The 14,776-nt window shown below is 51.5% G+C and overlaps 5 protein-coding genes across 5 annotated transcripts; 3 read left to right on the top strand and 2 right to left on the bottom strand.

Moving 5' to 3' along the window:
• Positions 1-1,319: 1,319 nt before the first annotated feature.
• Positions 1,320-3,592, bottom strand: BO66DRAFT_435812 (putative APSES transcription factor; the record flags this gene model as incomplete). Its single annotated transcript, XM_025650878.1, has 3 exons — positions 1,320-3,175; positions 3,251-3,437; positions 3,545-3,592. 3 exons carry the CDS (start codon positions 3,590-3,592, stop codon positions 1,320-1,322), a joined length of 2,091 nt encoding a protein of 696 aa, XP_025506735.1.
• A 444-nt stretch (positions 3,593-4,036) lies between these two features.
• On the top strand, positions 4,037-4,497 carry BO66DRAFT_316390 (NADH dehydrogenase [ubiquinone] 1 beta subcomplex subunit 7; the record flags this gene model as incomplete). The annotated part of the gene is made up of 3 exons (XM_025643510.1): positions 4,037-4,088; positions 4,182-4,306; positions 4,393-4,497. The coding sequence occupies 3 exons, from the start codon at positions 4,037-4,039 to the stop codon at positions 4,495-4,497; spliced, it is 282 nt and encodes a 93-aa protein (XP_025506734.1).
• A 752-nt stretch (positions 4,498-5,249) lies between these two features.
• On the top strand, positions 5,250-7,960 carry BO66DRAFT_465357 (glutamate--cysteine ligase; the record flags this gene model as incomplete). Its single annotated transcript, XM_025652498.1, has 7 exons — positions 5,250-5,613; positions 5,683-5,755; positions 5,822-5,887; positions 5,946-6,088; positions 6,139-6,264; positions 6,324-6,909; positions 6,959-7,960. The coding sequence occupies exons 1-7, from the start codon at positions 5,603-5,605 to the stop codon at positions 7,958-7,960; spliced, it is 2,007 nt and encodes a 668-aa protein (XP_025506733.1). The 5' UTR covers positions 5,250-5,602.
• Positions 7,961-8,109: 149 nt separating this feature from the next.
• On the bottom strand, positions 8,110-9,084 carry BO66DRAFT_250403 (uncharacterized protein). The gene is made up of 2 exons (XM_025642949.1): positions 8,942-9,084; positions 8,110-8,866 (listed from the first exon to the last, which is right to left on the bottom strand). Exon 2 carries the CDS (start codon positions 8,831-8,833, stop codon positions 8,327-8,329), a length of 507 nt encoding a protein of 168 aa, XP_025506732.1. The 5' UTR covers positions 8,834-8,866; positions 8,942-9,084; the 3' UTR covers positions 8,110-8,326.
• Positions 9,085-10,474: 1,390 nt separating this feature from the next.
• BO66DRAFT_343728 (cholinesterase) lies at positions 10,475-12,467 on the top strand (the record flags this gene model as incomplete). The annotated part of the gene is made up of 4 exons (XM_025644498.1): positions 10,475-10,741; positions 10,802-10,988; positions 11,046-11,666; positions 11,714-12,467. The coding sequence occupies 4 exons, from the start codon at positions 10,475-10,477 to the stop codon at positions 12,307-12,309; spliced, it is 1,671 nt and encodes a 556-aa protein (XP_025506731.1). The 3' UTR covers positions 12,310-12,467.
• Positions 12,468-14,776: the final 2,309 nt, after the last annotated feature.

Genomic DNA, 14,776 nt, shown 5'->3' with positions numbered 1-14,776 from the left:
ACTATTCCCAACTCGCACAACTTAACCGAATCTCCCATTAAATTCTCGGGCGTCGCCCGACACCAATGCAAGGAGACTGAACCATCTCTGCATATGTCGCATGCAACAATTTTTCTTTCCCCCCTCCGCCGCCGTTCTCGCATCCTGCATGGCCGAGTTAGTATTGCTTACGGAGTGCGCTCCGTAGTGCCAGTAGTATCCTTTTCCGAGCTGGCTCCCCGGAAGGATCGGATCCGGGAGTACGAGTGGAAGGATTCTGTTTTTGTCATTTCCTCTGGTCTTTGGAAACCCCATCCAGACCGGGGAGAGGGTCATCGCTGCCTCGCGTTCGGAGTTTTAGATCGTGTGTGGATGGGCTGCAGTGGGCTGAGTCTTAGATCCTGCAATGGGTTTGCTGGCGCGGTAAGGTGGTGGGGGGCGACTATAGCTGCTAGGCTGCTAGGTTGCTAGGTTGTAATGTAAGTGCGCCGGTGGGATGATTTGCTTCGATTTATTCGTGTGTGTTGGATGCCTGTAGCAGCAATGGTGCCCACCGTGTCTTCTAGAAGAGCTGGCTGGGGCAATGAAGTCGTGTTTACTGTGGCGAAAAAGTCGAGCTTGTGTTTCTGCAGGTAGGAGATTCTCTGGCCTTTGCAGTAAGAGAAGCAACCAGACATCAAAAGTCTACAGTGGGCTGCTAGAGTCGCTGGCACAGGGGTTCTCGGGGAATCAAGCTGGACGCGTCGATGGAAAAGCACATGTCATCAACTGAGGGCCTGGGATTTGGCTGGATCACTCCATATGTACATGCATAGACCCAATTATCCTGTCCATTTCAAATACAAGGCAACCAAGATGTGGACTCTGTGATCGAGGCTGAGCCCACACTGCGGCCCCTTTCCGGTCTTTCAGGTTCGTATTGTTTAAGTTTGGCCTTGCGCGTAGTCGGCCGAGCGCCGACGGCAATGGCACGACGATCACCCCCACAGCTCGGGAACAGTGAAAGCCAACGTCATGACTGAGGAAGGAAACATGAAGAAAAGAAATTAGAATACAGAGAAAGTATTGGGTATCTGCTGGCAAACCAGAATTTCAAATTGCCCGCCAGAGGTAGGAAAATGCAAGGGTTAGACATTCATGACGAGTGAGCACAATTCAGAGAGAAAGAGAAGATAATGAGATCGGAATTAGATCATCAAAGGCGCTCCGCTATCCTGAAAGAATTTGATGAGACATCATATCTGATCCAAGACAGCTGAAAACCAGATCGGGAAGGAAGAGGGCCCGATAGCGCACCGGACGCGGGCGGCACAACATGTGAGAGGCGACCTAGGACGTACTCATGCATCAACAGACACGGTCGTCCCGGGGAAAGGAAAAGATGCGGATTCTCGGGGCTCAGGATCTGGCGACTCCGCCGCGTCGCCCTTCCCATTCGTTCGGTCAAATTCCAATGTTTCGGCTAGCTCAGCAGCCATGGGGTCGAGGTCTTCCTCCTTGAGACCAGTGGCGAGTGCCACCAACTTCCGATGGACATCGAACTTGGTGCTTACTCCCGCGTCAGCCGTCTGCTGAGCAAGGTCTTTGACAGCAGCGCGCCGAGCTTTCTGTGCTGAGCACAATTGTCGAGCCAGCTGGTAGGTGCGAAGCAGTTTATCGTGGTCTGTGGCGGGTGGCGTCGTACACTCCTGTGCTGCAGGCACTACTACCGATGATATGCGCTCTCTTAGGCGACTCTGCTGAATCTGCTCTAGCAGTGACTCATAGCCACTTCGCAACTGCTCATAGCGTTCAAGCTGAGCATCAATTGGCTGCTCACCAGCCTCCTGCGCTTGTAAGACAGCTGTTTCTTTCTGCACCTTCTGTCGATCCACCTCTAGTTGCTCGTACAGTGTTTCCGGGTTCGCAACGTCGTCAGAGTCCTGCCCGTTCGCTTTTGAGCTTCCGTAGCTTACGGTAAGTTTCTTATTTGCTTCAGCCATTATCACACCAATTTTGGATAGCAACGCGGTGGTGGCAGGAGCCGATGACTCTTGGGCAAGAGTGGCGGGCTGGGTGTCAACATTCATCGGCCCTGGCGCTTCGCCGTCCAACTGGTCATTGCCCATCGTGATAGATGACGGCGGAGGAGGAATGTCGCGTTCGGACGGATGCGCTCGTCGAGAAATGCTTGCAGCCGTCTCGCCCTTCTTGTTCACTAAGTCGCCAGCCCGTGGACACCGTGCAAGAAGCAAGTCCACCAAGCGGAAAGCGCCATTCCGAGCAGCCACTAAGGCCGCTGTGTCTCCATTAGAGTCCTGGAAGGACAACAAAAGATCGACTTCTTCCACCGAGCACATGAGGCGCAGCTTGTCTAGCAGCACATCACAATAGTACCGTGAGCTCTTCCATTTCCCCTTGCTCCGCGTAGTCTCTGCTATATGATGAAATATGGTAGCACCAAACCAGTCTCTGAATGAGACTGTATCCCAAAGTAAATCGAGAAGCGGAGGGAAGGTTCTCTTCTCGTAGTTATTCGTAAACAAAACAGCTCGCACAAGCGGGGTCTCTTCGTGTACCGATAATGCCTTCATATCTGCTCCTCTTCGTAAGAGATCTTTCACAATCTCCAGATCTCCCATAGCACAGGCCCAGTGAAGGGCCGTGTTACCGGAGTCGTCAATTGGGCGATCTACCTGGAAGTTGGATGGTGGCTGTGGAGGTGGTACACGTGTAGCCTCGGGCGCATCGCCTACTGTCATGAAGTAGTCCAAGAGCTGGTCCCCATAGAGTATGTGTTCCTGTTCGCTGATGGACATCACAGGCGCCTCGTTGATTCCACGCTTGCGTTTGCGAGAGAAGTTACCGTTCTGTGACATTGTCATCATCTCTTCATCCGCTATCATTGATGACGACTCAAGCGTCGCTTGTTCGATGGACTCGTTGTCGTCAAAGCCAGTGCTCATCTCGTACTGTTCGTGGGTAAAGGGGGGTGGCGCCATATTTCGGGCTGGTTTGATAGCACTGAAGACCTCCTCGTTCACAGTTCTCCGGTTGGCTGTGTTCTTCGGCGCCCTTGGTTTTGATGCGGTTGTGTGTTTCGGTGCTGGTGGAGGGCTACGATCTCCGGCAACATAGTCAAATATCGGCCTCAATTTGTCGATTATATTGTTGCGCTCGGCGAGGAGTCGACCTTCAGGGAGAGGTATCCATGTACCTACTAAAGTCAGAACCGATACGCCTCTCAAGAAACAGGGGTTATCAGTAAAGACCTTGGACAAGACGGACTTACCTTGATATTTGCCATATCCACCTTGCACTTTCTCATGGACACCCTTTTGTACCTCCCGCTCGAGAATCCTCGTTCTCGCTGGCTTGTCGAATCCGGCGACTTTGAGGATATGGGTTGCATTGATCCAGTCGTCCGACCGTCTTCGCATCACGCTTTCTCCATCGAGTTTCAGCTCGTAGACCGGTACCTAGTGACATGCATCAGCTGGGGGTTCTACCCCTTCGGTTGATCAAAATTGGTCCGTAAGTGATCCAATTGAAGAAGGCAGGGCGGATTTTGGAGATTCCTACTTACACTGCTATAGGTAGCAGAGTACACTTTCGAAAAGTCAACTCCCGCCATGATGTGCGTCCCCTCACGCTGTCCTGATTCAGTGAGGTCCCGTTCAGCAACAGCGACTGACACCGCCGCTCGGCAGCCGGACAACAACAAGGATCTCAGGTGTTTGTTCAATTATGGAAATGCATCAAGATCCGACGCTCGTTGATTGGCCGGGTTGATTCACATGAGCATGATTGGGAAAAGACCGAGGATGGCTTGTTAATGATTCTGCAGTATTGATCTCGAAACGCGAAGGTCTGGCTAGGCAAGACGCGCCCTGGGTACGTCGGACCGCGTAAAGTGGATTTAGCCAAGCTAATCCTTTTACGGACATGCTATCACGTGTCGTCACATGACGCTGCCGGCAAGGAAGGAACAACGACGACTACGGAATAGCTGCAAACCTCACGGTCCGGTCGCTTGTCCTCGAAACCCACCTTCATAACACCCTTTTCTCCTCTCAATATGACTGTTGCCGAGACAGTGAAGAGCGCCGTTGGGCTTTCGGGCAGCACTCGTAAGTTTATATTGCCATTGGCCTCCACTGCGTGGGGAAGCAACGCGGTGAATAACGTTGCTCATCGAAGTCATGACTGACACACTCTCTCAGCTGCCACCAGCCAGGAAATGTCGGATGCTCGCCTTCCTCTTCAGTACCGCGATTCTTGCGCTCACTTGCTAATCCCCTTGAACCGCTGCCGGCAGCAGGAGTACTATCTCCCGTGGAAGTGCGAGGTGCGTTGTTCTGATTCCGCCAATACTCCTTGCCTATCATCTGAATTATGGAAAAATGGATCTGACATCTGCATCGCAAATTGCAGGATGAGCGACACAGCTACGAGAAGTGCCAGTACGAGGAGTTCAAGAAGCGCGTCGCCAAGATGGAAGAGCTCCGGGCCGCAAAGGATGGTGCCCGCAGCAATTGATACCGGAATTTTCGACATCCTCTTATTCGCGACGGACGAAGCAGCATGTTATGTACATAGAGATTGTGAGATTGTTTGTCCATGTACCGACTTTGGCGTTGGGATTCCATCGAGTCGATCCTGTCGATACCATATTTTGAGAGCCAGGGTCAATAAACCCATAAAAGGCCTCAGTAGCTGGTCACCTCTCTCCAGTGTCTTTTGGGAGAACCGCGCAGCTTGACGTGCGCCTACTCTCGGGCAATATAGCATGATTAAGACAGGCAGTTCTGCCCTGGCCGGGAGCCGTTTTGAGCATGTCAGCCTGCTAAAAAGCGAGTCAAGATTGAGACAGCATCAGTTGATTCTGGCACAGGAGCTTCAGTTTCTTTTCTGGAGCACCTTAGCCTAATTGCAAATCAAGTTAAAATGATCATAACAAGCTCCCGCTTTACATAGTCAATCATGTGCGGAGATGCCATGGTCTGGGTGTGTATTTAAGTAGCGCAGTAGAAAGAGGTATCTTGTATAAGCCATTCGACTCATGTTTCTCTCGCTATGCTGGAAGAGAGATGGCATAGCGATAGCTGGATAATGGCTCTGTATAGCGCTGCAGCGCAACTGATGACGGGAAAGTCACCTGACCGGGCGCCCTTCCTCCACGCTGCTTAGAAATCGACGTGGGTGACAATCACCGATAATGCTTTTCCTGCCCCGCTATGAACGGAGAGACGTTTTGTCCCCGCCAATAGGCGATTGAGCCTGGAACCCCGAAGGTTCGACACGAAAATCAGCATCAAGTCGATAAGAAGGAGCACGATCCGTCTGTTTCCACTCTTTCTCTGGCATCTTTTGATCCTGCTTGGGGATCCAGGATCTTGGTCTATATCACCTGTGCCTTGAGTCGGGCCATTGCGTGCTACTGACGTGACTCGATCGGGTCCTAGATCGGAGTCTAATAATTGTCTGTGGAAACTGGAAGTTTCCCCTCATCTCCGCGGGGTTTTTGTATGGACTGATTTTCCCGTCGTCTCACCCCACCACCTCTGTGCCGCGACCCAACGGTCAAGTCTCTCTCTCGGAAAATTCGCGCGCCTTCCTGCCGATATTCCTGATCAGCGACAGAATGGGCTTGCTGTATGTGATGACTGCCGAGTGAAAGCCAGATGATTTGAGCGCGCCAGAGACTAACTTGCGTTCCTCCAGCGCGCTTGGAACGGCCCTGGATTGGCCGGAGGCCAAGAAAAGAGCAGACCAGGTTCGCAAATGGGGAATTGAGGTGAGTATTTCGCCATTGGGTCCATTTGGCATATGTCACAGCCAGAAATGTATTGACCAAAGACAGCAATTACTTGCGAATTGGCACAGAGCCAAGGGCAAGGAGCGCAATGCTCTGCTTTGGGGCGATGAGGTAAGATTTTACCCCGCAGAATCCCATTCCCTTGTGCTAATCGATCTCGATTTATCAGGTTGAGTACCTTGTTGTAGCCGTCGATGATGAAGCGAAGAAGGCCCGCCTTTCACTCGCACAGGCGGAGATTCTCAAGTCACTTGCGGAAGACGAAGCATCATGGAAGCAGGGAACTCGACCTCAGTCCCCGAACGATGAACAGTGAGATTTGTTGGCAAGAACAAATTGAGGACATTTCTGATGGGTTGCAGTGACGGGGAAGAGCCACCTCACTTCCATCCGGAATTTGGCCGCTTCATGCTTGAAGCAACGCCGGGTAAACCCTGGGGAATCGATTTCAAGGACCTGCTGAAGGTCGAGTCAAACATGAAATGGAGGTCCGTACCCAATCACTGGATTCGATATCAGCTTGTGACCTCTAACATCATCACCACAGACGCGAGGCTGCCAAAGCCCACATGGCACCGAATGAACATCCCATCACCCTTACGACATTTCCTCGCCTGGGTACCAAGGATGACTATATCCAGCCCTATTATCCACCGTCTGGTCCTGCGCTCCGGTCCCAGTTTGTGCCCGACGAGATCGCCAATCCGCACATCAGGTTTCCGACCCTGGCTGCTAACATCCGGTCAAGGAGAGGTCGCAAGGTTGAGCTGAACGTCCCGGTATATAAAGACACGAATACGCCCGAACCATTTAAAGACCCAACTGTGGATTATGATCTTCATATCTGGCCTGAGGATGATGATGTTAGAAACGGAGCAGCCAAGGACGATCATGTGTACATGGATGCCATGGCCTTTGGTATGGGCAGTTGCTGTCTGCAAATCACTTTCCAAGCCAAGAATATGACCGAAGGGAGGAAGTTGTACGACCAGTTGAGTCCACTGGGACCTATTTTGCTGGCCTTGACCGCTGCTACGCCGATTTACAAGGGCTTCCTTGTTGACACGGATGTACGCTGGAATCAGATTAGTGGGGCTGTTGATGACCGTACTCGTGAAGAGCTTGGCGAACTTGTACGCTTGCCCTGTCCCGCTGCTAATGCCATTCGCTAACATCTCACAGCCCTTGAAAAATGATAGATGGAGGATCCCTAAATCCCGATATGCCTCAAACTCGACCTATATTTCACAAGACCCCCGGTTGCGAAAGGAATATTTGGACCCTGACTTGATCGTTGACGAGGATATCAAGAAGCGTCTGATGGAGGACGGAATGGATGATCTTCTAGCCACACATTTTGCACATCTCTTCATTCGTGATCCTTTGGTCATCTTCTCGGAAGATCTTGAAGAACTCGACTTGAACAAAGCGGATCACTTCGAGAATTTGCAGTCCACAAACTGGCAGCATATGCGGTTCAAACCCCCACCACCTGACAAGGATGACATTGGTTGGCGGGTCGAGTTCCGTTCCATGGAGATCCAGATGACCGACTTTGAGAACGCTGCATTCAGCATTTTCATTGTACTTGTGACCCGCGCGATCTTGACTTACGATCTAAACTTCTATATCCCGATTCAGCGCACGACAGAGAACATGGAGACCGCACATGCACGCAACGCGGTTCACGACCGGAAATTCTACTTCCGCAAAGACCCATTCTCCCCTCGCCGCCCGAATCCTCATTCATCCAGTGGAAGCAACGTCTCTTCCACCACGTCATCCGCTGCCAACTCCCCGCCTCCATCGCCATCCCTTACCCCCGTGGAGTCGGAGTACGAACTCATGACTATATCTGATATCATCAACGGTTCTTCCGATGGCTCTTTCCCTGGACTGATCCCACTTGTCGAATCATACCTGAACAGTGTCAATGTGGATGTTGAGACTCGCTGCTCATTGGCCAGCTACCTTGACTTGATACGCAAACGTGCGAACGGAACTCTCTGGACGGGCGCCAAGTGGATCCGCGAGTTCGTTGCGTCGCACCCGGACTACAAGCAAGACAGTGTCGTTTCGGAGCGGATTTGCTATGACCTTGTCAAGGCCGTGGATGAGATGAGCGTGCATGAGGGGAGGAATGGTACCGTTGGGTGGGAACTTCTCAAGGGTAAGAATACTTGAACAGATGTTGTAAATAAATTCGCATATAGATGTAGATAGCTTGTCTATTTTCTACTGTCACTTATTGTTGAGTACTACATATACTGTCAGTCGTGTTGCGTAATATTACAGGAGACTTGGTTTGCTCAATTGATTTGCCCTTGTGGTTAAACATCATCATTAAATGGGAGGTTGATTGGATGTTCTTGATTTTGTGTGAAACCCTCCACCATATGAGAAGGGGTTGGCTGCGAGCCTCTTGAGTCTGAGACAACTTGAAACCATGCAATTCCCAGACAAGCAACTTCCCCCCTTTCAGTCTTTTCTCTCAATCGGACGGGCCCTTCGCGTCTCAGTACTTTCCCGCTATCCTCGAATGCCGCCCGTTCAAGGCAGCCAGATCTTTTCCTCCTCAGTCGGTTCTCGACACGAATCAGCCACTCCAGTCACCTTCCATGTATTGCTGACTTTGTGAAGTATGAAGAGCTCAACGCCGACATGATGCACAGCACCGTTGACCTTTGCCCGGAAAGGGGCCCAGACGGCGGCCAGGCTACCCGAAGGATACACTTTCACTTCAGGGTCCCAGATACGCTCATCGATCTCATCCTCGATCTTGACCACCTGTTCAACGAAGGTTCCAATCGTACAGAAGCGAGGGAGGGTCGGTGACGGTGGCCAGAGGGACATTCCTCCCGCTCGCACGCAGTATTTGTCGAACTCGGCGGAACTCTTCGTCCTGAGCGCACCCAGAAACCCGTTGATGACGGCTAAGATGGATTCAATTTCTTCCGAATGTTGAGAGAATGCCGATAGCACATGGAACGTGGTAGAGGGATCCCAAAGCATAATTTCAGATGTCATATCAAAACGAAACAAGCGCCGTCGAAACATGCCAGTGCTTGCAGGACGCTAGCTTCCATCTCCCTTAATGGTTGTCAACTCAACATAACTTATATGGAGGGGGTGCTTTGCTCACTGTCACGGGCCTCGGTGACGTACCTTGACTTGGTGTCGCTGTGCCAGGAACGTTACCTTGGGCCTGTCATAGGAAAGACAGCACATGCACTTTCCCGACTTTGTAGACACTGAAGCCGGTCGGCATTGAGTTTTTTGGCCTACCCTTATCGTCTGGTCAGACGGACTGCCTGATTCTGAATCAATGCCGATGTTTTCAGTTCATGAGGAGCTACAGTCACAGCAACTCTCCATCAAGCTGCAGAATCGAGTGCTGACTGTTTCAGGGGCGTAGCTCCTGGGGTTACTGTTGCAGTCATGAGAACGCTCTCGCTTCTCCTCAAACTTCTCTACTCCGCACTGAATCAATCGGGGTCCATCTCCAGGACAAGTTGAATGCTGTGAAGCGCCCCCAAAATTACGATCGTCTGGCACGTCTCACAGAGCTCTTGCCATGTCCGACCACGGCGAAGGTTCGAGCGCAGTAGCAGTCAAGGAATCGAGGGTCAGATCGTTTGACGTGAGCACTGTGAGACACTAAAGCTCCAGCCATTGTTAGTCAGGGAAGCTGCATATGTTTCGGTGGCTATGACGTGCTACAGCGTGTGACTCTGGCTTTTTCAACATTGAATGGTAAGAACTAATTGGCCGGCCGTGCAACGGCAGATTCACGGCCAAGGAGTCCAGTCGGAGGAAGTTTCACGAGTGAAGAACGGATTTCCTTGCCTGAATTGGTCCTGGTACGTCTTGGCTACTGTGTGGCTCGAAGGATTTTCTTGACTTCGAAGTAGGGGCTGCTTGTGCAATATGACTGCTGAGGGGTCCTTGCGAATCCTCGGAACATAGCCGGCAGACGGCTGTTAAGCCCTAAGCATGCAAGAACCTGCAGACAGGCCGGCATGGCGGTCAGAAGCCCACACTTCTTTCTCTCTCACTGTCTCATATTCTAAAGATTGTTCATATTTACCGTTCTGTGCCAGGTCTGCGTTGTTTTGCTCCTCTTGCAGCTTCGGTTTACATGTTCTCCGAGGACACCAACTCTAGGCGGGCGTTGTTGTCGAACGATACTTCGGAACGGGACCCGGCTATGACATTTTGCCCGAATAGCCTTAATAGCATCACGCTATTATCCCGTTTGCGGGGACATGAACGGCATATATCTTCCCCGCCAAGTTTTCAACCTCGGGGATACCTCGGGTCAAGCAAAACTCGAGCAGAATGCGGGCACCTGTACGAATCAGGGTATAGAGACGAGGTGCTTTCACCGATCTCTGCATGACTCGCTCTCACCAATCTATCCCATGACCCCAATGCTCCGCATTTTGGCCGGCGGCGCAACCTGATTTGGAAACACTCCCCCCTGTTGACGGTGAGATCTGGAGTACTTCCCCACATCCCGCGACTAATCTGAACCCGGGGTTGATGATGCAACGTTTTGACCTGATGCCGGGTTTTGCGCCAGGCCCCCTTATGCCGTGAAGATCCAGGTATAAATGCTGCAGAGCAGCGTCGTCTAGCGTCGTCGGAGTATGGTGCAGCAGCTTTAGAGTCATTTTTAATCTTATAACTCTCTGCAAGATGCGCAGGGCATTCGTTTGCCTGCTCGGTCTCTCTGCCAGTGGCATTGTCGCTTCGGCTGATACATCTCAGCCTACAGCTCATGTTCGCAATGGTACATATGTCGGAGTGAGAAACACCGATTATGAGCAAGACTTCTTCCTTGGTATACCTTATGCGCAACAGCCCGTTGGCGACTTGCGATTCAGGGTTCCAAAGTCCCTCAATGGAAGCTGGGATGGTGAGCGTGAGGCGAAGGCATACTCAGACATCTGTGTAGGATATGGGGTATGCCACTATACTGCCTTCACCGGCTTCATATGATATAAGCTGACTTTAGTACATTAGACGGATTCTATATGGTACAATCAGTCCGAAGCATGTCTCACCCTCAATGTCATCCGCGATTCCTCTTTCAACGAAAGCTCAAGCCTCCCAGTAGGAGTCTGGATCCATGGAGGTGGCTTCACAGAAGGATCAAGTGCGGATCAGCGCTATAATATGTCTGCAATTGTTGCCAATGCTCAAAAGATTGGTATGTCGCCCTTGAGCGATTGTTATGGCCATTATTGACATGTCTTGGCACGCACAGGCAAACCATTCCTGGCCGTGTCGCTCAACTACCGGCTCACGACCTGGGGTTTCATAAGCTCTAGCGAGGTCAGCGGCACAGGTAACACCAACCTCGGCCTTAGGGATCAGAGATTGGCACTTCACTGGATCAAGGAGAACATTGCTGCATTCGGTGGTGATCCGGCAAAGATCACTATCTGGGGCGAGTCGGCGGGAGCAATGTCTGTTGGATATCACCTGGCAGCCTACGGGGGTAGGGACGACAGCCTCTTCCGTGCAGCAATCATGGAGTCCGGGGGAACCATTGCCGCCGGACCTTCTAACTACACCGGCTATCAGGCCCTCTACGACGACCTCGTGGCCAAGGTCAACTGCTCCGACGTGGTGGACTCATTGCAATGCCTGCGCGAGGTTCCATTTGAGAAGTTGAATAGCGTCCTCAATGGAACCGATGGGCAATCGAACTACCCTTTCTCACCTGTCATCGATGGTGATTTGATTCCGACCTGGGGCAGTCTCCAGCTTGACCGCCATGAATTCGTTCAGGTTCCTATAATTGCCGGCACCAATACTGACGAAGGAACCGCGTTCGGGCCCACCGGGGTCAATACGACGCAGGAATTCTATGCATATCTTACCGGTACGTATGCCCTGCTCTATGAATTACAATGGACTAAGTTGCCACAGATGGTCAGGATGGCTTCCAGCTACCTCCGTCCATCGCCAAGCATATCCTGCAGGTCTACCCCGATAATCCCTCCTTGGGTATCCCCGAGTTCCTTGGCTCGAGACGAGTCGCATCCAAGGGTTACCAGTGGCGACGCACGTCCGCGTATGCAGGGGACGTGAAGATGCACGCGAACCGGCGACGACAATGCGAGGCGTGGACGGCGACCAACACCACGGCCTACTGCTACCGCTTCAATGTGCGGTCCGCGGACGTCACACCCTTGTCGGGAGCCACGCACTTCGAGGAAGTGGCCTTTGTCTTCAACAACATCGCCGGCCTTGGGTACCACTACGGGCTTCCGTTCGCGGGGGTGCCCGAGTCGTACGTGCAACTGAGCCAGCTGATGACCAGCATGTGGGCATCTTTCATCCACGACCTGGACCCCAATTCGGGCATCAAGAACGAGTCGGCGGTCCGGTGGCAGGCCTACGGGCAGGGTCGGCCGGTCGATCTGGTCTTCAATGCCAATACCACAAGCTATATGGAGCCGGACACGTGGCGAAAAGAGGGGATTGACTATATCAACTCCGTGGCGAGTGCGTACTGGCGATAGGATGGCCTATTTTTCCCTGTTCGACCCATCAAGCAAGTCGCTGCTGCTAACGAGTTGGATATACATGTGAAAGCGAGAGATGCGCGAATCTGTGGTTTTGAGTTGGCCGCAGATGCAGCTTACGATATGGATCTGTAAAGTCAGAGAGTAAAGCAAACAAAGAATGGCCGAGTATGTGCGTGGTTCGAATTGGGGTGCTCATGTGTTTTCTACGTACGTAAAGAGGAGGGGAGCCAGTCACGGTCTTCGGCGCCTCATGCACCCAGCCATGCCTGTAGATCTGAACACCCTCTACTCCGTAGGACAGAGTTACTCCGCTTTGAGTGAGGCCCCGAGCGTAAGCATTACCAAGCAAGATTACCTTCTCATCTCATCCGTGGAAAGAAAGCCCTCCGGTCTGCTCTGTCTTCGTATCTTCGAACAAAAGAAAAATTAGGAAATCTTCCACTATCCCCACGAAACCAAACCATGTATGTATAGAAGAAGCCCCAGTCAGAGACAAATAAAAGCCACCAATACGGAGTACAGTGACATCCTCAGTACCTTACAACGAAAATGGGAGGCCAAGAAGAGGATGGACCCGACCCAGCCAGTGTACTAGTAGTGCACAATCTCAACAAAGTTCCACCGGCTCCGATTCATCTCGTCCTGATCTGACTTCCGAATATTTTCTCTTCATCATGTATACGAACCCAAGGAACCCGCTATGCCTGTTTCCATTGTCAGTGCAAACGGGACGAACAATGGAAGGGGAAAGAAAGCCTCTGCAATCCTGGAAGATCGGATAGCGGATCCATCCCCATTGTTTGATTAGGTTTTGCATCGGCGAGACTTGGGACGGTCTGACCACGATGGAATGGGTAGTGAGTGGTCTGACCGTGGGAAGTAGAGATACAGTCAGAAAAAAAGCCAAGACTATGTACAGTAGTTACAACTAGCCAAGTACTCGGTGCAGTCCTTTCCGATTGTTGTTTCTTCGCCACTGTAGTGTAAGTTAGTCAACGATCGACCGGCCTTGCGTCCTGTCCAGGGAATGATCGGAGGGTTTTTCTTTGATCGAATCATTTGTCGAGAGATTTTTCCTGGCCATGCTCATGGAGTACTACATATAGAACTAGGTATCTCTGCAAAAGAGATACCTAGTCATGGTGGGAAACGCTTCGCCGGGAAATGAAACATCCGATTTCATTGCGATTAATTCCCTCCTTTGCCCAAAGAGTGAGTACACGAGGGGAGGGGGCAAGGGGAGAGCGGGTGGTTGAGATGGTCTTAGCCTAAACAGACCAGACCAGCACAGATCCAAGTGTTGTTTAGATTTCGACGTTGAGATTTGGGAAAGAGGGGGGGTGGTGGTGGGAGAGGGGGTAAGGGAGGGGAAAAGTGGGTGAGTGAGGGAGGGGCAGAGAGGCCAGTGCAAATGTTCCCCCCGGTAGGTGGCTGTCAAAACTGTCATATCATTTTCCCTTTCTGGGAAGCGGACACAAACGGGTACTGAGCTGAGGCACGCCCTCGTCCGAGTTTGGTTTGAGCATTGCTTCTTGTCCACGATATTCGCCTCTCCTGACTGGACTGGACAAGTACTCCTGTAATATTGGATTGAAGTAGGAGTCGACTTAACCACTGGCTGGATCCTTGAATATGTCTATACACTGAACAACACACAGACGGTGGTGGATCGCGGTAGCGGCGAAAGATAAACCGAGTACCTACTTTTGATTGCCTGCCTTCTTCCCACTCACTCCGCATGTTCATCTCTGACGATCCTCTTCCTGCACCTCCGTTTATTTGGATTGTCATTTTCCATTCGAATTGACGGATCTTAGTCATTTCCATTCTTCATCTCGCGACGATCCCGAGGAGATTCGTGAAGAAAAAAGGCACCACCACCACCCCATCTGGGAAACCTTAAATCTCGTTTTACGTCCTGGGAAAAAATGATTTTGGGTTTTTGGTCCACGGTCTCGGTTAACATTACTTGAAAGACGCGCCTCAACCATGGAACCAGCCTGTCCGGGTTGTAGATACACGCCAGATATGCCAGATAGCCGCCGCGTATCGGCAACTTTGTGAAGATTCGAGAAAAAAAAATAAATAAATAACCACAGACCACATTTCGACCTCAACAACAAAGGTCTGGATTCGGGGAGGAGACGTGGAAGAAAGTGGATTCGGGGGGGGGGAGGGAAGTTGTCAAAGACACGCTTGCGCGCCAGTGTTGTTCGTATACTCTACTCTATCTTGGTTCCTTTGATTGGGGAAGTCGCCGATCGCGATCGTGCTTAACCGTAGCGTCTGCGTTTAGCGGTAGAGGTACTGTACAGTACCTAGTAAGTAGGTGCTGAACACTGCCACCGACTCGGGTTGAGTTGACTCTACTGGTTGACTGCCAGTTGAACGGGCTGAGCTTCAGGGAGGAGATAATAATGGTACTGGGTGAAGAAAGGATCGGTTGGCTTTCCTCTTTTTC

Source organism: Aspergillus aculeatinus (assembly GCF_003184765.1).
Source record: "Aspergillus aculeatinus CBS 121060 unplaced genomic scaffold BO66scaffold_9, whole genome shotgun sequence".
Taxonomy (NCBI): Eukaryota; Fungi; Ascomycota; class Eurotiomycetes; order Eurotiales; family Aspergillaceae; genus Aspergillus; species Aspergillus aculeatinus.
Note: the sequence above shows the minus strand (reverse complement) of the source record. Positions and strands in the feature narration are given on the sequence as shown.